Source organism: Lissotriton helveticus, chromosome 7, assembly GCF_964261635.1.
Source record: "Lissotriton helveticus chromosome 7, aLisHel1.1, whole genome shotgun sequence".
Lineage (NCBI taxonomy): Eukaryota > Metazoa > Chordata > Amphibia > Caudata > Salamandridae > Lissotriton > Lissotriton helveticus.
In genome coordinates this window covers 1,861,413,922-1,861,440,896 of record NC_136068.1, presented here as the reverse complement: position 1 = coordinate 1,861,440,896, position 26,975 = coordinate 1,861,413,922, and the positions used below count along the sequence as shown (strand labels likewise).

The 26,975-nt window shown below is 49.6% G+C and overlaps 1 protein-coding gene across 1 annotated transcript in view; it reads right to left on the bottom strand.

Annotated features, from left to right (window-relative positions):
• Window positions 1–26,975, bottom strand: part of LOC144770841 (DBH-like monooxygenase protein 2) — a 323,758-nt gene that overhangs the window by 136,107 nt on the left and 160,676 nt on the right. Inside the window, exons 7-9 of the mRNA XM_078655624.1 lie at window positions 19,070–19,161; window positions 10,762–10,858; window positions 78–137 (exon numbers count right to left, since the gene is read on the bottom strand). Coding sequence (XP_078511750.1) covers window positions 78–137; window positions 10,762–10,858; window positions 19,070–19,161 — 249 coding nt within the window. The remainder of the gene's footprint in view (window positions 1–77; window positions 138–10,761; window positions 10,859–19,069; window positions 19,162–26,975) is intronic.

Sequence of the window (26,975 nt, the reverse complement as noted above, 5' to 3'; positions counted from 1 at the left end):
AAACACACAGCTGGTAATATTCTTTTCATGCTCTTAATAATGGCGAATGAGAGTGTGTTTTTTAAAAATGAACTTACCAATGTTACATTGTGACGTCCTAATGTGTTGTAGGTGCAAACCGTCTGCAACTCATCTCCCTGCAATGAGAGAATAAAGAAATAGCTTTTTACCAAATCGAGGCATACATTTTGAAGAATTCGGTGTGTGTGAACCCTATAAGGCATATTCACAATGAGCTATTGCCGAATTACCGGCAGTTTATCGTAGCCAAAGTTGCAATCAACTCATCACCCTATTCACAAGCTGGTGTAAATTGCCCATAACACCAGTTTACGAGCAATAGCAGCCGCAAAAAACATTGCCGCAGATGACCCCAGCAACTATTGCTAATGAGATGCAGAGTAGGCGTTCCAGCAGCATAAACATCACTCCGCAACATTCTAAACGAACAGCCAGATCGGCGATAAGAACACAAAACAGATGATAAGGCGCATTAGCAGAAGGAAACTAGCACCTGCTCTGACCTGGTGTAAAGTCGGACGGCAGCCTGCACCACAAAAGGGAGACCAGCCCACAGCCACACCTGAAGAACAACAGATGTCATGGAGCCACTGAACATAGGGGCCAGACACCCAAGAGGGCCCAATAACCACCCCCACCCTTCCCCGGACACATACCCCCCCAGATCAACACTGAGGCAGCGCAGACGAAGAGAGTGGCCCACTGAAAATGCACCAACCTCACAGACCCAACACCAGAGAATGCCATTGCCCACTATACGCCCAAAGGGACATCCATCGCCCACAGGCTGAAGGCACCAACATAGCAGACAACCAACATCCCATCACAGACAAAGCTGCTGGCCGTGCTGCACCTGTTGGTCTCTGGCACCCACCAAACAACATCCGCCTGAGATGGAGCAGTCACACAGCCAGGCCAATACAAGTCCCCTGCAATGGTCATGGATGACACCATCAGCATGGTATCCCACTAACTGCACTTCACATACTGCACAGGAACAGCTGGAGACCAAGCGAGGTGTGTACACCACAGCTGGCTTCACGCACGTGTCAGGGGGCAATTGACTGCACACATGTCCTACCAGTGGCCCTTGACTACAAGAAGCGCAATAGAAAGAGCACATATCTCACCAATATGCAGGCAACAGTGGAGCACTGCGGATCAGGTCGCTCCCCACGCCGCACGGCTCCTCCTGTGAGCGTGTGCCTTGACCCCGCTGCTGCCGCCGCCGGGAGTTCACCCCTGGTGTGCCCCCCTGTGCTGCCTGCCTGCATCGTGACTGACTGACTGGTCTGCTGATTATGTGCGTGTACTGTTTTATTTGTGCTTTCTTTTCAGGTTAGTGTTAGCGCTTATCTTGTGTCCTTCGCTCCTTGCCGCTACCCGCTTCCCGCCGCTGCTCCCCTGCAGCCCGCCAACTTTTGCCTTCTGTTTCCCGCCCCGCCGCTGCCCCCCTGCGACCCGCCCCCTTTTCCTTCTGTATCCCGCTATTGGCCGCCCCACCCCCGCCTCCCAGCTGCTCCTCCCTCCCACTTAGCCTTTTATGGAGGATGCCGCGCGGAAGCGCAGCAGACGCGCACAGCGGGTGCGCCGATGGCGCGCCAAAGGCTAGCCCGTCTGTGCCCGTCCGCGCCTGGACCACGCCCAGAGCCAGGACCCCTAGATCCCGCGCCCCCCGCAACGCCAGACTGCGAAACAACGCCAACACCCACCTCGCTCTCAAAGCTGGCAGGGACCATCGCTGCTTCCTGGCCGCCCGAAACGGACCCATGGACCTTTCTTCTGCCACACCTGCAACTTCTCCTGTGACAGAACCACCAAGCCTCCAAGGACCGGACCCAACCACCTCCGCACGCAAACACGCCGTCGTGCTCTAGGACCTACTCGACACAACGGCCCCAGACGTAGCATTCCTGACCGAGACCTGGTGGAACGAATCCTCGGCACCGGACATCGACGGACGGCTACAAGATCACCCACAGGGATCGCGCAAATGGAATCGGAGGAGGAATAGCCATCGTCCACAAAGCCACACTCCAGGTCCACACCCTCGCATACAACTCTATGAACTCCGCCGAACATCCCCGCTTCTGGATCCACACCGACCCCAAGACCACTCTCAGAGGAACACTCATCTACAGACCTCACGGACCCCGGGCCCTGTTCAGCGACTCCATCGCCGACCTCGCCAGCACCCACGCACTCACCTCCACAGACTACGTCCTCCTCGGGAACCTGAACTACCACCTCAAAAACAACTACACCAACTCCACCACCCTGATCGACAACCTCGCCAACCTCGGCCTCCGACAGCTCGTCACTGAACCCACCCACGCCGCCAGACACACGCTCGACCCCATTGTCTCCACAAGCACCCACGTCGCCTTCAACCACATCACCGAACTCCACTGGACCGACGACCACTGCATCCACTTCACATTCAAGAAGGAAACTACGCACCACCACACTCAACAACTACCTCGCCGATGCTGGGGCAAAATCACAGAGAACCAACAGACCTCTGACCTCGCACTGGACCCCGACAACGCCGCCCGAAACCTCAGACAGTGGATCGAAGATGCGCCAACACTCATGCTCCGCTAAAGAACCCCTCCATCAACCACTCCAGCAAGAAAGCCGCCTGGTTCACTGAGGAACTCCAGACCTCCAAACACACATGCCGGATGCTAGAGAAAAAATGGCTCCAAGACCACACCAGACAACCATGCCACCCACAAGGACTCCACTCGCAGACACCACCAACTCATCAGAACAACCAAGAGATCCTCCTTCAAAACCCGACTGGACAACAACGCACACGACTGCAAAGAGCTCTTCCGCATCGTCAAGGAACTCTCCAACCCCAACGCCAACACCAATGACATCCCGCCCTCGCAAGAACTGTGCGACTCTCTGGCCACTTTCTTCCACCGCAAGATCATAGACATCCACGACAGCTTCAACGCACCACCAGCCCCAACCACGACTGATCCCACCCCGAACACCACCTGCACCAACCAGCTGACATCATGGGCCCAGGTCTACGACGACGAGACATGAAAGATCATGAACTCCATCCACTCTGGATCACCAATAGACCCCTGCCCACACCACGTGTTCAACAAAGCGTACGCAATCATCGCACCCCAACTACAGAAGGTCATCAACATCTCCTTCGACTCAGCAACATTCCCAGAAAGCTGAAAGCATGCCGAAATAAACGCCCTCCTCAAGAAACCCAGAGCGGACCCCACCGACCTCAAGAAGTTCCGCCCCATCTCCCTGCTCCCCTTCCCGGCAAAGGTCATTGAGAAAATCGCTGACATACAGCTGACCCGCCACCTTGAGGACAACAACATCCTAGACCTGTCGCAATCCGGATTCAGACAGAACCACAGCACCGAGACAGCCCTCATCGCTGCCACAGACGACATCCGACACCAACTAGACAACGGCGAAACCTTAGCCCTCATCCTCCTGGACCTGTCAGCCGCCTTCGACACGGTATGCCACCGCACACTAAGAGTACGCCTCCAAGAAGCCGGAATCCGGGAAAAAGCCCTAGACTGGACCACTTCCTCTCCGACAGAACCCAGAAGTTCTGCCTCCCACCTCATTGTTCCAAAGCTACAAACCTCATCTGCGGCGTACCCCAGGGCTCATCCCTCAGCCCGACGTTGTTCAACATCTGCATGGCCCCCTTCGCACAAGTGGCCTGCCAACACGACCTGAACATCATCTCCTATGCTGACGACACCCAGCTCATCCTCTCCCTCACCAAGGATCCTCACTTTGCCAAAACCAACCTCCACGAGGGAATGAAGGCTGTCGCCGACAGGATGAAGAGCAGCCGTCTGAAGCTGAACTCGGACAAGACGGAAGTCCTCATCCTCGGCCCCACCCCGTCTGCCTGGGACGACTCCTGGTGGCCAACAACGCTAGGAACAGCACCAACACCCACGGACTATGCACGCAACCTAGGAATCAACCTCGATTCCTCCCTCTCCATGGCCAAACAAGTCAGCGCCGTCTCCTCCTCCTGCTACAACACCCTCCGCATGCTTCGCATGCTTCACAGGATCTACAAGTGGATCCCGATCGAAACCAGAAGATCTGTGACCCAAGCCCTCGTCAGCAGCCGGCTGGACTACGGCAACGCACTCTATGCGGGGATCCCAACCAAGCACCTACAATGACTACAACGTATCCAGAATGCCTCGGCCCGCCTGATCCTCAACCTCCCCCGACTCAGCCACATCACCCCCCACCTCAGAGATCTTCACTGACAAGAGGATCACCTTCAAACTCCTCACCCACGCCCACAAAGCACTCCACAACTCCGGACCAGCCTACCTGAACAACAGACTCAACTTCTACACCCCCGCCCGCCAGCTCCACTCCGCCAGCCTTGCCGACGTCCCACAAATCCAGCGTACCACCTCCGGAGGCAGATCCTTCTCTTTCCTCGTGGCCAAGACCTGGAACGCCCTCCCCACCCACTTGCGGCAGACCCAGGACCTGTTCACCTTCAGGAAGCTCCTCAAGACCTGTCTCTTCGAGCAGTAGCAGCAGCCTCCCCCCCCGCAGCGCCTTGAGACCCACACGGGTAAGTAGTGCGCTCTACAAGTTCTGTGCTTGATTGAATCACCGCCGACGCCGCAGCCAACCACCCAGGTAGTGTGCATGATACCTGCACCTCCCGACAGTCCATCATCCATCTGCGCCACCAGGATGGCACCCACGGAAATGCACTGCCTGTTTGCCAATACCAAATGCACACACCACACACCTCAACTCCACAATCATTCAACTCACAACACAGGAAATGCACATGTCACAATCTCACACACAACATGCACACCCACCAGACACGACAGCACAACTCACAGTGGGAACCTGGGCCAGCCATGGACATGAGCCATCAACGCATGGCACCTAGGACACACAATAGCAGAATGTCGGCAGAGGTGGGGACCAGGCATGTGCAAAGGAGGCAAGGGACTAATGAATGACAATTAACACAATGCCAAGTGTATCGTGGATGTGCTGGCCACACTGCAGTAAGCAGACCACGCGCATGTCCATGGAGACACACACCGCTGGTGTTTGGGGTGCCTTGTATGCAACCATGTCAACCCAGCCAGTGGGCAAGTACGCGGAACTGTAGCCTGTTACAACCCCCGTAAGTGTCAGCTTAGGGGTGTGAATAAATGGCACATAACTCTGGGCGTGGTCCTCTTCCGGAAAGCCCAACGTCTCTGCCAGGGAGGCGCCTCACCCCCCGCCACAAGGCCAATGCCGTGAGCGCTGTTGCTAGAGAACCTGTGCGCATGCTGCACCCCAGGATGCTGCTCCCCGAACCAGTCCTGCTCACCCTTGCGCACCCGGGCCTCAATGCCCACCTACCGACACTGGTGTGTCGAAGAGGGCCCACTACATGCAGGTGCCCGAGGCTTTCGACCTTGACAGCCTCCTCAGACCAGTACACCCTCCACAACCCAGGCTCGCAGTATTCCTTTCTCATTGACGTACTCCAAATGCAGGCAGAGCGGACAAGTAGGTCACACATTTGGAAGTGAGTATTGAGTACACAATGGCAGAGCACATGAATTATGGGTGAGTGTATGTCACTATGCACCCTTCGTTGTGGTGGCGAGAGGCCATAGTTACATCACAGCCACAAGATTCTGTAGGCCCATACGGACTACTGCTCTTGGACTACGCTGCGCTTGAGTAGGTCACAGAATTGGAACTGTACATCGATTATTCAAAGGTTGAGTACAAATCATTGCATGCAAGGAGAGGTGTAAGAGTATGACGCATTGTATTTGGGTGGAAAAAAGGATCATCGTGATGGAGGTGATCGAACACTACCGACAACTGCCCTGATGTCACTAACCCTGTTCAACACCAGCCTGCGACAACATGGTGCCGCTAACCCTGTTCATCACCAACCTATGTCACGTGGTACCACTAACCCTGTTCAACACCAGCCGGTGACACGTGGCTGTGGCCCACTGCTGACTGCTGCCTCCGGCCTACACTGCTGTCCAGTAAGTCACGGAGTCTTGATGTGGCAATGCAGAAGTCCACATCAGTGTACCGGCATCATCGCAGACTGCATCCCCACTCAGCCCCGGTGCCACTAAGCCTGTTCCCCGACTACTATGAACACGCTCTATTCGTACATTGATGGCGTCTGACTCAATGGACTAGGCGGTAGTACCCATCCTCATGCATCTGATGCTGAGTTGGTGGTGGCAACGAGGCAGTCGCTTTCCACTCCTCCATTTGCTGCTTCCAGATAGTTACTGCCCTCTGCTTCATGCCCTGGGGGACACCTTCCACTGTCCCCCGCGACCCTCTGCCATATTCCCCTTCGATATTGATGAGGAACTGCTCAGTCTGCGTGGCCCTACATCAGTTGACCTCAAGTCACTGTCCCATCACAGGGTGCCTGTGCCGGCCGCTGTGCATCCGGGGCCATTATCTCTGTGCTGGTCGTGTCAGGGACCCCTTCTTCTGAGATATTGGATTACCTCTGTGACAGTGGTCTTGGGCTCATCGACGGCATGTGTCTGTGGCCCTGCGCTGTCTGCTGCCTCCGGCTTCAACTGCGGCCCACCAGGGCTCTCAAATCAAATTGAGGTCTGACCGGCCTAGATGTCTCATCACAGCAGAAGACACACCCCACCACCGCCAGGACCAAATCCAACCGCCAACTGCCAGTGTTGAAACGGTCGTACTGGTAGACTGACGGAGTTGCACACACCTGTTGTGGACGCCATCTTCTGCCTGCTCCCCTGCTCAGAGCTCCAGGTGCCACTAGCTCAGTGCACCATGAATCATCGATCATGACTGTTTTTGGCCTGTGCTGTAGAGAGTTCATGCAGCAATGTCACCTCAGGCAGTGTGGGAGGCCTGGGACGATGATGATGAAGATGATGTGGGTGTGACACCCACCCCCCTGCAGCTGCTTTGGAAATGTCCCAAAGGGACACAATCCTAGACATTTTCTTCACATGTGTGCGCTCATCTCTAGTGCCCCGAACTCAGCGCACTGCAACTCACGGACACTTCTGTTTGCTAATTGTGTGACCCCTGGACTTGCTCCGGCTACCTCCATGATGCTCCGCAGTTGTCCCTGTAATGCTGGTATTGTCTGTTTCCGTATTCATAGTATTCTCTATTGTATTTGTTGCCAGCACCATCACCTCCCTATGGGCTGGCTTGCACTTACCCCACACACATCCAACACAGGCGTCACTGTACCTGTGGCCCTGCTAATAAAGGGTCCGGGTGCACGAGCCCGTAGCCAGGTCATCATCATATCTGCGTGTGTCCCGTGGTCTTGCTGTCTGCATGAGGGCCCTAGGCCCTACGACAATACATTGTGCTGTGTACAGTGGATGCAGACATGTCTCCACTGGCAGCGTGTTAGAGCTTGGACATGAAGCTTTGTCGTCACCCTCTCAATTCGTAAGGGGAAGGAACTGGGCTGTCGTACGCAGAGCCAACGTGGGTGTGTGACTTATGTGTGCGTTCCCCTGGGCGTGGTTCTGTCCTGGAGCGTACATCTGCATGTGTCTCCATGGCAGTGTGGGTCTCCTATGTGGGATGTGGGTGGTCCCTGAAGGGTAATAGACACCCACGTCTGTGATCTAGTTCGCCTGCCATGGGTTCTGACCACACCCGCACCTGTTCGGCCACCTCCTGTTGGTGATCTGGCACCTGGCATTGGGGTGCCATGTGTGGGTCGATGACATGTTGTGAGTCAACTGATTGCGGATCCTTCAGTCTGTGTGATCTGTTGCAGGGGCTGGGTTCTCCTCTAAGTAGCTTGTCTGCCCTGGTCCTGGTGGTGGGTTGCATCTAATGTCCATGGGCTGTTGTGTGGCATCGGTGTCGAGGGTGTGGTGGTCGTCTCCGGCATCACTGATGGGTTGTCTGTTCTGCCCTGCTGGAGGTGTTGTTGTCCCTCTACAATGTGAAGGTGAGATGCATGTTGACATTGTGTTGACATTTATGTTGGTGCATTGTTCTTGCAGACATGCAGATCGTGTACATTGTGACTGTTTGGGCGGTGCTGGCAATTTGAGGGGGGCAGTGTCCAAATACGATTGGCCTGTTGCTGCGCATAGGCGTACCCAGTTGTGTCCCCTGTTCTGCAGTGTCGGGGTTGCACTTTGTGACACATTGTCAAGGAAAGTGCTGTGATTGCTATGTGTGTGTGTTGCAGTGTGCCACGGGGATGGGGTACATGGCCCTGGGTAATTGTGGGTGTGCAAATGTGCTACACGTCGTTGTGCATGTGTGCCATTGTGCCCTTCTACCCCCGGCCCCCCCGTCCCTGTGCTTTCCTCACCCTGTTTTTGTTGTGTCAGGTCCTCTCAAGCTGTGTCCGTACTCCCACCTCCTTGCACCGTCTCCACTAGGATGAATGGCCTCCATTTCCTCCAGCTCCTCCTGTGGTGCAGGACTCCCACCCCCTGCCACTTCTGCTGCCTTCCTGATGGCAGCTGCTTTGGGCCTTGGGTTTATGTCTTCACGTCATGCCAGTGCCTCTTGTGCCCCTCCATTGGCGCCCTCGACACTCCAGCTGCATTCAAGGTAGTCTGATTGTGGGTCAGTTGCTGGTAGTGTCCTGTCGCCTCCACTGGTCTTGTTTTCCGGCTTCCTCTCCCTCTTCTCCGTGGCCATCGCTGACCCCGTTGTTCTTTGCTGGTGGTCTGTGGGGCTGGTGGGGTTCGCATTGGCCTTTGCGCTGAGTCAGGGTGCATCCATGTTTCTGCGCACATTGGATTCTTTCTGGTGTGTTGTTTTTGTTGCTTTTATAGTGCATTGTCTCGCCAGACGCGTGGGATTTGCAGGCCTGCCGCTGGTTTTCACGGCTTTTTGTATCGTAATTAGCCTTATCGCAACTTTTTGGGCGTTCGTGTTTCGCATTTTTTTGGCGTGGTGTTTATTTTGACGTGGCCATTTGGCGCGTTATCTGGTGTCTATCTGGTGTTGTAAATTCTACGTTGACACAGGGTTATTTTCCCACGATAGGCTGCGATGTTGAAAATTGCGTTACGCTGCACTTGCGGTAGTTATCACTCGTTCTTGTCAATATACCCCTATGTTTTGCTGTTGATCTTAATGTTACAGTGAAAGAGCAGCATATGTAACAAAAATACGAAGACAAAGGGAGTTATGTAAAGTTTGGTGGGCAACTGGCTGTACTGACAGGGCAAAGGGGGCTATAACCTCACCCATCGGCAGACAACAACTCTCAATATTGAGAGATCTCCACCTTCCCGGTGAAGAACTCAGTGACTTCCTGGCGGCTCCTCTGAACACAATGTAGGTTTGCTGAATGGCTGCAATGTTTTGAGCAAGTGTTCAGCAAACCTTTCGGCTTTCCTAAAACCGTTCTGCAAAATCTTAGTTTTTTCCAAAACAAATTCCCAACCTAGAACTTAAATAGGTCAGTCTGAGTTCCTTAGGGCAATGGCTGATGTCTGTTGGGTGTTTGGTATAAACCTTCCACTGGCAGATCCATCTAGGACCCCATCCGTGGAAACATGACATGATGGTTTTTTCAACAACAAACCGACCGTCAGTTTAGCAGCTATGGCAATACTCCACATTTATCAATGTCAACCCTGTCTGCCAAACTCTAAATAACCCCTTGATTATTGATCCTGAGGAACTTAGAGGCATTTTAGCAAGAACCTCGTTAAAATGATTGCTGTTTTAGCGGCAGGAAACTGCCGCTAAAATGGCGATTATGGGCTTGCTAATATGCGTTATAGAATTCCAATAGAAGCGCAGGTTAAATGTCCTGGAGCTTTCCTACGATTAGTAGTGGAGAACTCTGCACATAAAATGATAGGACAGGCCTATCTTTTTATGTGCAGTGTCTCCAACACGAGTGTGGAGTGTCTGCAGCCATAAAAGTACTCTTGTAAATCTGGGATTGCATGACATTCATGGATGAATGCACAGGAACACCCATGCTCCACCCATGGAACACTTCATTTTGTTAATTTATTTAGAAAGGCACACAAGCTAGTGCAAATTGCCCCCTGCCTAGCTTTGTAAATACCTACTAGCATTTTGCGTCATTGTGGATCCATAAAAGTGGTGCAACCCTGACGCAAAATGTTAGTAAATCTGGGCCAGTAGTTTTTTTTTCTTTAAAGCAACACTGACTCCTTTAGGGACATGGGCTGCGTTAAGTAAGAATCCCGTTCGAGAATGCAAACACAGGAATAGTGGTTTGCTGTTCCTTGAAGACCACTATCTGTGTGTTTGTAGCTAATCACCGGGTGTTGCAATTAGTGAGCTGTTTAATCAATATTGATTAGTTACATCACATTGCAACCCCCATGACTACAGATTTTACAAAGTGACCTAGTAATAGATGGGCGCACTGCACATTACCAGACAAGTCACATACCACTGCACTGTTTGCAATCATTTTTTATAACCTGTCCCTTACCACATTTAGCCTGTAATGTTTTATTTATTTCAGTTGTTAATAGTTTATTTGACAGATGTGCAGTAGAAAACTGAGCTGCTAGAAATACTTTTAGTTAAATTAATTCAGCATATTAGATTGATGGACAAACTTGTTAAGCACGAATGTAATTGTGGAATGTAATACCAAATGAAACCCCTGAAGGAGTGTGTTCCAGATGAATTAGGTAGTTCACTGATAATAACAGTTCATTCAGTCTCAGGTAATGCACTTACCATTTTGATAGGTATGACCGCAGGCAGGTGTCTGAACTCTTGCAGGCTGAAGTCGTAGGTCATGTCTCGGCCCAAGAAGCCAATCTGGGTTCCATTCCTTGTAGAAATGAAAGGCTGTTAAGAACTTTCGCATTGTAAAGCATCTTCAAAACATTAAATTTGGGCTGGGTGTATAGGAGTTTCCCCTTAGATTTAGACAGCCAAATGGTTCCGAAAAAAAGGTTTAAAAAATAGGGCCTCTAAATGTGATAGCACAGATTTTATATCCATGAAGTTTATATTCTGGAATTCTCTTACACCAGCTTTTGAAGAGAGCACCAACATTTGATGTAACACCACAACTTCGAATCTGATCAAGACCCCAGAAACCATTCAGCTACAGGCAGCCCTATGAGAGACATTAACTTGCATAGCATAACAAAACCTCTCAGACAATAATATTTGGAATCTGAACTTTCAGGCCCAGTTATATTTGCCCCTGGATTGCCTATAACCTACTCTTATTTGAATCAACCAAACAGACAGACACTTGCTTGCTCCGACAGCAAATCTAATTCATAGGAAATTAAATCATGGGAATGGGGAAACAGCCTTTAACACAAAGCCGGTACCACACAGGCTTAAGTGCGCAGGCGACACTACCACGCAAGTATTTACCAAGCAGGATTTTGCAACAAATATGCCTTTACCAAGCATGCCATTGCAATGTATTTCGTTGTAAAGGCATGAATGGTAAAGGCATATTTGTAAAAAAAGTTTTAAAGTTAAGTATGTGTAAGTATATATGGATGTATGTTATAAGTGTATATCTAAATATATAGCTGTATATTAGTCAACTTCGAAACATAGACAGAGCACAGCACCAAGTATGTATACAGCTGATTGGGACACATGCATCAAGCTTTTTTGCATTCGCAAACGGTGCGAATCGCAAAATTCGGCCGTTTGCGAATGCAAAAACCTTTTTTGGGATGCATCATTTTTTTTCTCATTTTTCGCGATTTAAGAAATCGAAATTTTTTGCGATTTCTTACATTGCGATAGCATTTAAGAAATCTCAAATTTTGTGATTTCTTAAATGCTATGCATGATTTTTTTTAAATTGCGTATTCGCAATTAGGAAGGGGAAAATTACCATGAAGTAAACCTTCATGGTAATTTGCGAAAAGTTTCAAAAATGCACAAAAGTGCATTTTTGAAACTATATTTTACACACACACATGCCCTTGGGACATGTATGTGAGTAAAATGTAGTTATGTGACATATCAAGGGTGCAGGGGGGGTCCTTTGGACCCCCCCTGCACCCTTGAATTTGCATTCTCATTTTGCAATTCCTTAATTGCGAATTCGCAAAATGAGAATGCCTTCCCATTGATTCCTAAGCAATTCCTTAATTGCGATTCGCAATTCCTTAATTGCGATTCGCAATTAAGAAATCGCAATTTAGGAAAATTAAGAAATCGCAAAAACTTTTGCGATTTCTTGATGCATAGGAATTTGTGATTCCTAAATTGCGATTCCTTAATTTTTGCAATTTAGGAATCGCAAATTCCTACAATGATGCATGTGGCCCGTTGATCCCAATCAGCAGAATTATTTTAATACAAAGTTCAGAGAGGTAAATTCTGTTATTATTATTATTATTATGCGTTCTTATATAGCGCTCGATTACCCGTAGGCATCTCGGCGCTTGCCTTGGGAACCCGTCCTGGCTTCCCCCAAGGTGAAAGCCAGGCATCCCGCCGCGGGGGGGGGGCGTAGTGGAGATTAAGCAGGCTAATGCCCAGAGCTGCAGAGTGTGAACCCATGATTCGAGTAGGCACTGAAACGAGAATTATCGAGTCCGTGGATATTTCAGCCAACAATCTTCATCACAGTTGTTTCTGTAGTTTCAATATTGGTACAGCTACAGCCGACACGTGTTTCGTTGCCATTCGCGACTTTTTCAAGGCTTCTAATGATGTGTATTCACGGTTCAAAAAACATGTCTAATTGAATAGATCAAAGCACCGGGAATCCGGATACAGTGGTCCAGAACAGTTCTGGACCATTTTATCCAGATTCCCGGCGCTTTGATCTTTGTATACATACGTGGTGCTGTGCTCTGTCTATGTTTCGAAGTTGACTGATATATTCGGAGATGTCCATTATGTATTAAGGGTTACTGTGGGTGGCACGGTATTAAGACATAGAGCACGCTGTAAATGAAATAGATATAAGAACTGACCTAAATGCAAACTTAGCGGAGGTGCTGGCTGTTTTGAATATTCCACTGCCACCATTTCTTTTCCTTTATAGCTGTATACAAAAGAGTGAAAAAGGGGAATTTTACGGTTTAGGGTGGGAAAGGGTTTTTGGTCGGTAAGGGTAGTTTTAGGGTTTAGGGTGGACATGGGTTTTGGGGTGGCATGGGTGGCATGGGTGCATGCATGTGTGTGTGTGTGTGTGTGTGGTTACACTTTTACTCCTAGGACCGGTTTCTGGCTATCAGCCGTCGCCAGAAACCGGTCCTAGGATACTTGATTTCGGTCCAGGAAAGACATGGCTTAGCAGTTCGGGCTGAACTGTTCCCATGAGGCACAGGGTCAAGGCTGATTTGCATATGGCCATGTCTGAACTGGGGTGGTGTGGAGTGCAAAAAAAACGATGAATTTAGGCCCAGATCTCTGTACTGGGGTGAATGTATGACATTGTTCTGCATTCTGTCCACCAACTGTTGTTTTTGCATTTGTCAGCCCGAGTGGGAGGAGCATGCTCAGACGTGAGTCCCATGCTCTCCACACTACTGGAGTCAAGCTATCCTGGCTTCCTTGGGGAAGTGAGGGTGTTAGGCCTGGTAGAGAACTCTGTGGCAGACTCAACGAAGCGGACCTACAGGCTGGCGTGGGCGGAGTTTGGCTCATTTATGGGATGACGACAAGATGTGACATATGGAGATCGTGCAGTGGTGGAGCAAGGGGTGATGCGCTGAGACACCTACGGGTAGTTGTGCACTCAATAAATTTGTTAAATTAAATAAAATAAAATTATTACATTGCATTGACAGGGGGTTATCGGCCGCGACCATTGCTGGGAAATTGGCGGGTCGTCCTTTAATGGTAGCTTGTTTTTCGGTTTTCACCCTACAAAGGACGTGGTCATATGTAGGGTACTCAGGGGTTAGGGTAGGGAGCTGAGGGGGGGGAGGGCATTGAGGAAAGCTGTTACATTTGAATTGTTGGTCAAGTTGGTTGAGGTTTTACCGTCGTGTTGTTATGACAGTTTTGAGGTTCGCCTTTTCCGTTTGTGCATGGTATGGATGTTTTTGGGTTCTTTCAGGGTCTCTGAGTTGCTGGGGACAAGGGCCAGAAGCGGCAGGAGGTATGAGTAGATCAGGTTGGATGCAGGTCACCTGGGGATTTGCTTGGGCCCGTCTGTATTTGTGACGCATTGCTTCCGCGTTGGAGCAGCAACGGCGGCAGCACGGTTGGGTTGGTCATGGGATAGGATCTGGCGGATTGGCAGGTGGAAGTCTTGGTGTTGTGAACGTTATGTCCGGAAGTAGGGTCCTGGGCTGGGGCTTGGGGTTGCATGGGGGTTAGGGGGAGCTGTGTTTCAGGATGTCTACAAATGTATTTTTCTTTCGTAGGTTGCGTGTGTGGCCCGGGGGGTAAGACAGTCACATTGATTGTGGGGCATTCGTTTGTGCACTGGGCCTCCAAGTATGCAGACCAACAGGTGTACGGCCGTATCATGGAACTCAGAGGACAACAACATGAAGTGCATTGGTGGAAGAATGGGGGGATGCGATGGGGGGCACTATTGCCCTGGCTCGCGAAGATGGTCCCTCAGAAAGGATGCCCGGATCTGTTGATCATTCATTTGGGGGAGAACTACTTGATGCAGCTGTTGGGTTTGGCGCTCCTACAATTGATGCAGAGAGTTGTGTCTGGAACTTGTATTGCATGGACTGAATTTGTCCCACGACGGAATTGGAAAGGGGCGATCAAACATAGGGCAGTTGAGAAAGCTTGCAGGAAATTGAACAGAGCTATGAGGGTTTTTTGCAAAGACAGAGACATTAAGGTGATAGCGCACCCTGGACTACGACTGGAGGAACGACTGCTTTTTAGGGATGATGGTGTGCATCTTTTGACAATGGGGAACGCCTATTATATGGTGGAAATGAGGGGTGTGGTCAGTAAGTTGTGGAATGAGGCGATATGGTGTCACAGGAATGCTTGGAGGAATGGGGGCGAAAGATGCACAGTGGATCCCCAGGGGGGCAGGTAACCGCCCTAAAGGAGGTTCCCCTGGTTGGCGGTACTTGGGAGGGGTGGGGGAGTCACTAGCGGGCGCACCCACCTCTTGAGGGGAGAGAAGTGAATGATGGGGGGGATGGAGGCAGGAAGGTAATGCCAGGATGATAAGAGAGAACGGAAGAAAGGGATTAAGGATGGCATGGGTCATAGAGTGGAATGGAATGGAAGGTGAGTCCGGAGTGTATGAAAGTGAGTTGATGTTGATTATAGTGTATTTTGGTTGTTGTTTAGGTTTGTGCAGCCTGGTCCTAATAAATGGCCTTTAATGCCTTAAACATCAGTGTGGCCTAATTATTGCGCGATGCAGGGCCCCAGGGGAAGCAAAGACGCAGTCTAGTCTTCCCCTGGGGTCGTTCGCGCGGGGAGGGCCAGGCTGGGGGTAGGGGTGTGGCTTGGGCGTTGGGTATAAGAATGCAGGAGAGGAAGGCGACTTCCTCTTCCTGCATTCTGGCATCGTTGGGTGGGAAAGTTTTTGTTAAGGCTTCCCACCCACCATACAGTTATTAGGGTTCAGAGGGTAGGGTTGGCAGAGTGTGCCAGTTTAGGACAGTCTGCAGGGTTGGCAGTACTTGGAAGGGGTGGGGAAGTCACTAATGGGCACACCCACCTCTCGTGGGGGAGGAGTGAATGACGGGGAGACCGGAGGCATGAAGGTAATGCCAGGATACTAAGAGAGATCGGAAGAAAGGGATGAAGGATGGAATGGGTAATGGAGTGGAAGGTGAGACTTTAATGTATGAAGGTGAGTTGATGTTGGGGGGAGTTTTTGTTGATTATTGTGTATTTTGGTTGTTGTTTAGGTTTGTGCAGCCTGGTCCTAATAAATGGCCTTTTACGCCTTAAACATCAGTGTGGCCTGATTATTGCGTGGCGGTCTGAGTAGAATGATACAAACAATTGAGATCGAAAGCCACAAAAATTTGAAAAGCACAATCTGAGAGCAGTGGCTGAGGTTGAGGCCGCAGCAGAGCGCGGGCGATCCAGTGATGGCAGGGGTTGGATATAATTCTAGGGCCGCAGGATAATTTCGTGGCATGGAGCTTACAGGTGTTAGGCTGCCAGTTTGTGAATGAGATAGCACCAAAGTGAAATTGGTGCTAAAAAGCAAATGTTTTGGGCCCGCATTTCGGTTCCTAAACATTTCTACATAGGGCTGTGAGTCGCTATTAGGAAGGGACACCCTTAACATGCCCCTTCCTAATACCGAATAGCTAATCCATTTTGCGATTCATTAATAGGTTACAAAATCGCAAAATTGGGTTTTGTATATAAGAAAATGTTTTTATTTGGTCGCAAACAGCCAAATTCTGCGAATCGTGCCGTTTGTGACCAAAAAAAAGCTGCGCACATCAGGCCCTTTGTCCTTAAGATCTTTTAAATGTATTGAGGTGAGGTAATAGTCTGTATCTTTTTTAAGGATGTTAATATGAAACCAAGTTGTTTTAGCAGGTTTTTTTTGTAGCATGTGTTTTTTAGCATATTTATATTTTACTTATAAGGTTATATTTTTATGGCAGAATAAAGCCATTGACTGAACTTGACTTCACTCCAGATACATTATATAGCAGCAATTTAGTGGTCTCGGCAGTTTGTTTGCACTGTAAACACAAAGAGAGTTTCCTGAAACAACTTATGTCTCTTATGCTTGAATTTTGGAAGACTGTTTGGGAGATTATTATACAAACTTTGACTATTGGAGATATCTTGTATGTCTTTTATATGATACTTTCATTATTCATTAGATTTTTTTCTCCTAGATATGCACAGTCAAACCACACTGTTTTTTTTTCTTTTTTTCTTTTGTCAGGTATTAAATCCATTACCACTAATTATAAGGATGTTAAATTGCTTCCTGTCCATACATGATGAACTTTAATAGAAAATGCACAAATATCTACTTAATTAAAGCCATAAAAATTGACTAATGCTCTTCACCTTTTTTGGAAGCCTCTTAATACTTATGTAATAAATGTGTATTGAAGTAGTGACTAATATTGTACTTTATGTATGGCCTCTGAGTTGGATATGACTGTCGATGCATTCTAATATTACCTTCCATCATATTTTGAGATTGGCCAATATTTGTTTAATACGTTTCTGTTAATAAATGTGGCATCTAAAGTTGCATTTATTTATTTCTCAAATACATTTGCATTTCTCTTATACAACTTGGTATATTTTTTAGTTTTTCTCTAGTTTTCTAGTTATATATATATTTTTATACAATTAATCAAATGACTCTGAACACAAAAAAACATTCAAGAAACCAATCAACAGTTTTGCTACATTAATCATGTACCTCAATTACAAGGGGTCAATTCTAATTAGAGATACGAGATAACTACTTCTGCTGTACATATCAAAATTATGAGTTGTTTAGATTTTATTCCACCCAGTAAATACAGGGTGTAATAACCTCTCAAACCCCAGAGAAATTCAGCAGGTCAGCCCTATCGACGTTTCCTGGGGCAAAAACTGGTGGTAAAAACTACGACATTACGATTTATGGCCTTTAATTACCCAAATATGCATTGTATGCTCCTTGTTTGAGTGTACAGCTAGGGATAGGCAATACTTATCGCACTAACACCAGTGACGGATTGTATCAGGTCCCATTTTTATTACATCTGGCATTGGGTCACTGGTATAGAAGGCTTAACTCTTGACCTGGACTCCAGCATCAATAGCCAAAAGTAGGTCAAACATGCCTGCTTATTTCTGCTCCCGGTGCTCCTGTAGGAGGTTCACAGGGTAAGTTCCCGCCGGAGTCCCCGCTTCTGTTGCCATCCTGCAGGCGACAAGGGCCCGGAGAGCACTGGAGAGCTCTGATGGAATACCTCAGGACCCACCAGTGCTGAGTGCCGTGTCCACAGCAACGAACATCGCTGGTTATGGCAGTCAGCGGCTGATGGCCACAGAGATGCGTGCGGCCCTCAAGATAGCGGAGGAGGGCTGTGACTCCAGCCTAGCGAGACCCATTGGCACCAGAGGCCTGCTGGTGAGAGAGGCCCGGAGCCTGAGACTACTAGCAGGAGCAATGGAGTAGCAAGAGTGCCCTCCCCCAGGGGTGCCTCGAGGACTGACCCTGTGGGTTGTAGGTCGGGACCCAGTACCGCTGTGGGTGCTTGAACCCAAAAGGAGACCTAACTTCATGGCACGGATCCGCCTGCCCTGAGCGTTCTCCCCCGTCCCACAGCTGGAGCCCAGCATAAACTCAAGATCAGCTTGTGGATCCTCCATGCTGCATCTGCCCACCCCCTCCCGGCCTTCTACCAATACAGCCATCACCAGCTTGGGGATCCCTCCAGGCCCAAGTTCCCTGCCTATAAGTGCACCAGCACCCTAACGGCCTAGCAGAAAAACGGCGAGAAGATCATGCTCTGTAAATATATAATAAATAATTGTCCAACCCTAATTGCTTCTTAAAATGTAATCTTGAGTGAATTTGCAACTTGTATATATTCAACTCTAACCACTTGTATTTCTAGTCGATTTTTGTACTTTCTACCATTCTTGTGTGAGTTTAGAGTTTATCTGTTTGCATCTTTTATGTTATTCATTTATTCTGAAGCCCGTATGTAATGTAACTGGTTCTATTGTAAAAGCACTCTGACACCTTCGGGTTAAGTTTGCACTATACACAAACGCATAAATAAATACGATTTTGCATGTCCCCAGACTGCATTTCCTTTATTTATATGAGGGTGAGCTTATGTGGGACAAGAAAAGCAGTATGTGTTTTTTCTCTCATGTCATATTTAGCAGTAACCTGAAAATTTCAATAATGAACACTGTGAGACATTTGGACTACTAAACTGAAGTCTGGTAACAAAAACACAAGAAACAATGAAATCCTTTTGAGGTCGGCATTGTGAGAAACAATTGTAAATGCTAACGATAATAAAACAATATATGCAATTTGTTATTGGTGCATCATCATTTTCCTGCTGACCAGAAGCCTTAATAATCACCCTTGGAGATGCCACCACATCACGGTTCTGCTTACCTGTACTGAACCACCTGTACAGCTGTTCCCGTCAGGTGAGTATGGAGGAGGCTAGCAAACACCTGCATATCTGGAATCACCTTGCCCGTCACCTTCAACAACAAAGGAGACATCTCTTCAGAGAACAGTGCTGCACATCAGCATTCCCACTTCAAGCTGCTCCCAAAGCCCACCGCTGTTAGACTGGCTCGTGCTACAAGGAACATCTCAGACAGTGGTTGGGATGGATGAAAACTTTTTAGGCAAAGAGAGAAAGGAACCTTTGACCATTTTCCCCTCTGTAGAATGGGCATGATTTGTATTAATAAAAGTAACCTCCATTGAATAAGGGGGGGGCTACAAATATTGGGTCAATCAAAAAGCACGAAACTCATTGGCCCAACCAAGAGGTAATTCAGTGGTCAGAGCTTGCCATGTACATAGATTTACACACATGCCTGAGCTTAAAATTTCCTGCATAAATGTGATTCAGCCGCTGCAGGATGAGAGTTCTGCCGGTGTGAGTCTGCCCTCTGAGGAAATGGGGTCACTTTGACTCTAAATTCCAGAATCGTCTCTATACGTTCTGGTGACACTCTTTTTTTTCCCTTCTCAATCCGGTGACCTAAATACTGAACTGCAGGCAGACAATACTGAACTTTTTTTGGGGACACTTTGTGTCCATTGTCTGCCAAGTGATTCCGCAAACCCACAGTGTCAATCCTGCAAGCACCCTCAGTCTCCGAAGCGACCAAAAGGTCATCAATATACTGGAATAGGACTGAGTTCTGAGGCATCACCAGTCCTTCAAGATTCTTTTGCAGTCTCTGACTAAAGATAGAGGGACTTTCTGTATACCCGTGAGGGATTTGACACTATGTTAACAAACGGTCATCCATCCTAAATGCAAATAAAATTGGCTGTCCTCATGCAACGGTATGGAGAAAAATGCCTGACATAAATCTATCACCATAAACCAACATGTTTTCTCAAATTACCGTCCAGTTTTTATTTTTGGTAATTTGCGACCCCTAATAGCGAAATTGCTATTTCAAATTGTTTCTTGCATTGCATTTAAGGAATCGCAAATTGCGATTCCTTAAATGCAATTGCAATTTAAGAAATCGGCAGAAATTTTGAATCCCAAACACTTTCATGCATTGAAAAAGGTCATTTTTCGATTGCAAATGGCCGGTTTTTGGGAAATCGCACTGTTTAGGATCGCAAAATAGCTTGATGCATGTGCCCCGTTTTCTTTAAAGTTATAGTTTATGTCGGGAACTGTTGTTTTTTTTTATTTTAATTTTTTAAATTTTATTAAAGGCTTTTATTAAGAAACAAGGCATCACATACAGCCATCCGCCTACAACCCAGGGTGGGCCGGCATTAAGGGGAGTATATCAGGTCCATATGTCACATCGTGGATCGCACACAGCCGATGAGCCGACAACCCGGAGGTCCGGCGGCAGCATGTGGGGCAAGACATGCAATATAAAGAAAAACCATAAACGTAGGACGCTTCTGGAGTCCCACAATGCCTCTGTCCCACCCCAGCCCTCCCACCATTCAAACAGTGCACACACTCCCCCTCCCGGGCCCCCGAAACATCCCCCCGGACGTGTATCAGGACAGATAGCCTATGATGCAGAAAAACAGATTCAGACCCCAACCGTCCCCCCAGCCCCCAACTAACAGCCTTCACACCGCCTTCCAGTCACTCAGCGACCACTCTATTACTCGACTTTATTGGGCTAGTCCGGGATGAGCCCGGGTTCCCACCATTGTCCATTCGTCCCCCATGCACCGTGGGACCCACACAGAGTTACAACCACTGCAGAGTGCCCGCCTCCGTGGTATATTATCGACATCCCCAATCCCGCCCAACACACATGTCCCCCCTCCCAGCTTCCTCTACGTCTCCCCATAGTTGCATATATGATAGGTGCCTCAAGTGTCCCCCTCACCATGCCCCGCGCCCTCCGTCAGGCATTCCTGTCACACCTGTGTCTCACTCAGTGCCGCTTGCTCACTGTCTCTGCTGTGCAGATATGTCTGGTACAAGCCCCAAAAGTTCTTAGGCCAACTCATGGGTGGGAGCAATTCACTATAAGTTTCTGATTGTGTGCAGCAGTATAACATGTCCCTGACCCATTGTGCTTTGGTCGGGGGAGGGCCTCTCATCCAGCAGCAGGCAACAACCCGTCTGGCAATCAGTAGACCCATATCTGTCAGCCGGCGCAAAGCCACCGGCAGCGTCCTAGAATATCCCAGCAGAGCCAGCGCAGGGTTAGGGGGTAGGTCTGTGTCCAGTATCTCACTCATGTCCAGAAACACCTCCTGCCAGAATTTATTAACACTTTGACATGACCACGCCAGGTGCATGAAATCTGCCAGCTGCGCATGGCACCTCTCACACTCCGCTGTTTGTCTGAGGCCATACCTACATAGCCTCTCTGGGGTGTAATATACGCGCTGGAGGAATTTGAAGTGGATCAGGCTCTGTCTTCCATTTAGGGACAGTTTCCTCGTGTTGGAGCAGCAGTATTTCCACATGTCGTCGTCAATATGCATTTGCAGATCATCCTGCCACGCCATTCTAGCTTTCGAGAGCTGATGTACCTTTTGTCGGGTCCCTATCTTCACCAGATTTGTTACCATTTTCTGGGGAGAAGCAGTTTTAATCACGTACGTAAGCTCCGGGGTTTCCGGGGGTTCAGCCAAGTCCGGACCCAAGAGATCAGCGAGGGCACTACGGATCCTGTGAAACTGAAAGCGCGGCAGCAGTGTGGCCTCCACTCCTGTATCGGTAATCTGCTCCCAGGTTTTCACCACCCCATCAACAAATAAGTCCCCCATCTTAGCAACGCCTAATCTTTCCAGTGCTCGCACGACGCCTTTCTCCTCCAGCGGCGCTAGCCATAGCGCCCACCCAATCGGCATAAGGGGAGAGTATAGAAGCACACAGTCCTGCACCCGCGAGAGGGCATGCCAGGCATGGTTCGTAGCCGTTACAGAATCTAGCCTGCCGACCCTGCGATCTAGTGGCCAGCATACCGTAGCCGGCAAAGGGGTTGGTTCTGCAAACAGTCGCTCAAGCGTCACATGAGGAATAGCTGGGTCCCCATGTATCCATGTATGGAGATGTGAGGCCTGTGCAGCCCTGTAATATTGTTCCATGTCCGGTGCACCCAGCCCGCCCATCTCATAGGGAAGCATCAAAACGTTCCATTGGACCCTGGGCTGCTTGCCGCCCCAGGCGAGTCTGATATACAAATCACTATAACATATAACATATATAACATAACATAAGCGTTTGCGTCAAAGTCTTGAAGAAGGCCTTAGACAGGACCACCGGTAGGTTGTTAAAGAGGAACAGAAATCTGGGCAAAACGATCATCTTTATAAGAGCTATCCATCCTATTAGGAACAGAGGGAGCCTGCACCAGGCGTCCACGTCCTCAACCAATTTCGTATAGGCTACCCCATAATTTTCCCGTATGAGAACATCAGGGTCCGTGTGCAGCTGGATGCCTAAATACCTGACCGGCTCCGACGTCCATTGTAGTGGGTATTCCATCTCGAACTGCAGCGTAACTGGAGTTAACGGGAACGCCACCGATTTGTTCCAGTTCACCCTAAGACCTGAAAGTGCACCGAATTTCACTACTTCTCTAAACACCGATGAGAGGTTCGTTTCCGGATCACGGATGTACAGCAGTGTATCATCCGCGTAGGTGGAAATGCCTAAGTTGTACGTAGGAAAGTTAATGCCTTCCAACCTTTGGTATTCCCTGATGGCGCATGCTAACGGTTCCGCAACCAGCGCATACAGCAAGAGCGACAGAGGGCAGCCCTGTCTGGTACCTCAACTTATCTCAAAGGGGGCTGTGACACGGTCACCCATCCGCATTCTCGCCGTGGGCCTATGGTACAAAGCTCCGATCATTTGGAGGAAGGGTTCTCCTAACCCCAGCTTCCGTAGTACTCTGATCATGAAGGGCCATTCGACGGAATCGAAGGCCTTCTCCATGTCGAGGAAGATCACAATCGCTTTGTTCTCTTGGCGCACATGTTGCATGGTCCCTAGCACTGTCCGGATGTTATAGGTGAGGTTTCTGCTGGGTATAAAACCGGCTTGTTCCGGTGCAACCAGCTCTGGCGCAAGGAGCGCAAGACGGGTGGCCAGCACCTTGGCATATAATTTGGTGTCCACGTTGATCAGCGATAATGGCCTATACGAGCCACATTGGTCGGCCGGTTTCCCTGGCTTCAGAATAGTGATCAACAAGGCTTCCCTCATGGTGTCAGGCATGCTCCCCTCTACACAAATGTCATCAAAAAGGGCGGATAAGTAGGGTACAAGTTTATCTTTGAAAGCTTTGTAAAAGGCCACAGTCAGCCCATCCGCTCCAGGGGCACTACCAGAGCGCATCCCCTCTAGCACCTCTGTAATCTCATCCCTTTGTATAGGTGACATCAAGAATTCCCTCTGCGTGTTAGTCAGAAAGGGCATTTTAATATAGCTCAGGTAATCGTCGATTTCCTCTTCTACTTGAGAGGATCTGGATTTGTACAGACTGGAGTAGAAATTCTTAAACTCCTCTAGTATCTCTTCCTCCCCTTGAATCACTTCCCCTGTCGAGGTCACCAGCTCATCAATTACCAGCGGTTTCCTATCATTGCGTATAATTCTAGCCAACAGAGAGCCGGGACGGTCCCACTCCCCGTAAATGCGTGCCGAGGCGTACTTGCCCATATGCTGCACCTCCCTGTCCGCCTCCTCGTTATATTAAGCGAGGAGTATCTTAATCTGCGATGATATGTCTGTTCCCGGAGAGGTTCGCTGCTGCGCCTCGAGGGCAGCCAGTCGGGTTTCCAACGTCTTCCACCGCTGTCTTATAGATTTCAGCACACTAGAGTGCTTAGACATGGCAATACCTCATATATACACTTTAAACGTTTCCCATACCATCTGAAAACTGTCTACGGTCCCCACATTGATTGCATAAAAGTTGTCTATTTCCTCTGCCAGTTCTCCTCTGAACACATCGTCCAATAAGGAGTAAGGGGGGAAGCGCCATGTGAAGGGGGGAATTCTCTTACCCGGTGTCTCTAAAATTAGTAAGAGCGGGGAGTGGTCCGAGAGGGTGCGCGGTAGTATCATACATCCCTTAACGTGTCTGACAAGAGTTTGAGACACTAGCCAGTAATCAATCCGGGTGTGAATGTTGTGATATGCTGAGTAATGTGTATATCCGCCCTGCGTGGGATGTCTACTCCTCCAAACATCAACCAGGTCAAGCTTCGTTAGCTCTGAGTGCATTAATGTGGCCGCAGCCGATGGTCGGCGGTCTGGGCCCGCAGACCTGTCCAGCCCTGGGTCAAATATTAAATTGAAGTCGCCCCCCCAGACCAACATAGGTTCTACATTGTGTAGCTAGAGCATGATAGAAGTCTGGGGAGTCGTAGTTAGGACCATAGATATTGACCACTATCAGGCCGTGCCCTCTTCCCACACACCTAGAGATTAAGTACCGGCCTGCAGGGTCCACTGTAAGCGCCCTCAGTTGTATTTTAGATTTAGTGTTAACCCATGTGATCACACCCCTGGCATGTGTGGTAAACCCGGCGGCTATACTATTACCCCCAAGTCCCCTGTCAGTGAGCATCTTACTGTCAAGTGGAAGGTGAGTCTCCTGTAGGAGTGCCAAATCTATGTGGTGTCTGTGCAGGTAACTTAGAACCTTTCTCAGTTTGCGATAGTCATTCAGACCTCTCACATTCCATGTCATCACCCTTAGCGAGTCCCGAGCATCATCCGCAGTATTCATTCCAGTATCAGCCATCCCGTGTGTACATACAAACTGCCAACAATCGCCATTTGCTGGAACCTGAACATCAGGATCCGACGTGCATACCTCGACAAGTGCGATCCCTGACCAACAGGACCGGAAGGCGTGTCTTTCAACAACAGTCCCCCCCAAACAACAGAACAACCCCACCGTCTCCTTCCCCCCTCCCACAGCCGACCGCCCCCAACCTGGCCAGACAGTACACCTTCCCTCCCTCCCCCCTCCCAAGGTTCAAATCATAAAGAACAGTCCCCGAATGAGGCCCACTAGGGACCTGCAGAGCAAAAAGCGCCAGGGCAGAGGTCACCAGGAGATGCAAGTAACAGAACTGCAGCAATACAACTGTCCGAAGCGCCCCGGCACCAGTACCCCTGTAGTGTTCATCAACAAAAGCCCACCTCCCCACCCCACGGGGTCACAATCGTATTCTCCCACAAGTCTGCATGGGCCGCATTACATGGTAAAAAAGCAACAATCACTGTCATTACGATATATCTGCAACCCGCCTTAAAAACACAGCTAGTGGGACGAACATATCTGCAACCCGAAAAGGAAAAAAAAGGGCTGCCTCGTCGCTCCTTGGACCATTCCTTCAACGATTTCTGGAGTTCTCTCGGATCCGTGAAGAAGTCGGAGTGACCCTGTCTATTTATCCGCAGCCTCGCCGGGTACAACATGGCATAGTCCAATCCAAGTTCCCGAAGTTGTTTCTTGTGTGGGGCGAAGTGTCGTCTTTCCTCCTGCACTTTCGCAGTGAAGTCCGGGTACAAGGAGATATCCATACCTTCGAACTGTAATTTCCCCTTGTCTCTTGCCACCCTCAGCGCAGCGTCTCTATCTCTGTAGTTTAGTAGCTTGGCTATTATCGGCCTCGGGGGCGCACCCGTGCGCGGCCATGGCCCGAGTGTGCGGTGGGCCCTCTCCACTATAAACATCGGGGAGAATACATCATCTCCCAGTAGAGTGACCAGGAGCTTCTCCACAATGAGTTCCATCTTCCCAGTTTGTGTCGTCTCCGAGTAATGCGGATATTCGAGATCCTCGACCGAGCCTCCAAATCCTCCGACTTATCCTGAATGACTTGAAGAAGCCTGCTAAACTGTTTGCGGTCTTTGTCCCATTCCATTTGCGCCTCCTCCACTTCCGTGAGCTGCCTCTCAGACATATCAATACGTTCCGCTTGTTTGTCTATTCGTTCTGACATTCGGTCCATGCGGTACGTGAGGGCATCTATCTTCGAGTCAATTGAGGCCATACTGTCCTGCAGACCTTTCTCCATGGTTGACAGAATGCTCTTAATCTCTGCACACAGCGACCCTTCCGGGCTCCCGCCTCGCAGCGAAGGGTCCGGAGCTTCTGAATCCGGGACCTTCGTGCACCGTTGGTCGAACATCAATTTGGACTGGGTTTTGTCTCCCTTGCCCATTGTGGAACAGCCGAATGCCAAGATCTCCAGTCTCTCTCGGTCAACAGCAGAGGTTGAGGGGGTGTTTTAGTCGTCTGGTATGCCCTAGTTAGTTCTCGTGCAGCCACTGGCCAGTCGGGTTTTCCAGACCACTCAGCCGGCATGCATCGGTCTCTCCGTCCAGGCGTACAACCGGCCCCACAATCCCCCTATTATCGTCTTCCCAGCGCTGCACTCTCTTCTAGCTGCCCTCGATGATCTGATGGTGTAACAGTAAGACACGCGGCTAGGCCTACACCGGCCCGCATGGGCCCCTTTTGTGTCCCGTGGTCCCCGCTCCGCTCGGGCCGCAGTAGCGAGGGTTTGGACGTGCTGTTATCGTCTGGCTGATGAGTACCCTCCCCGTTGCAGCAGCCAGGAGCGTGGACGTGGTCGTGCAGAACTCCCCTCAGGGTCCCTGATCCCGGACAATGGCGCCGCTGCTGCGGGTGAGGACTAACACCCTAGAATCTGGATCCAGCACACACTCACCGGTCCTCTCCACCTCCTCGCTGAGTACGATGTAGGTCACACCGCCAGTGCCTCAGAGTGTTCTAGCACCGGAGCTGACTCCTCCCAAGCCGAACCGGGAGCCGCAAGCGTTTGTTGCAATATGGCGGGAGGGGGGGAG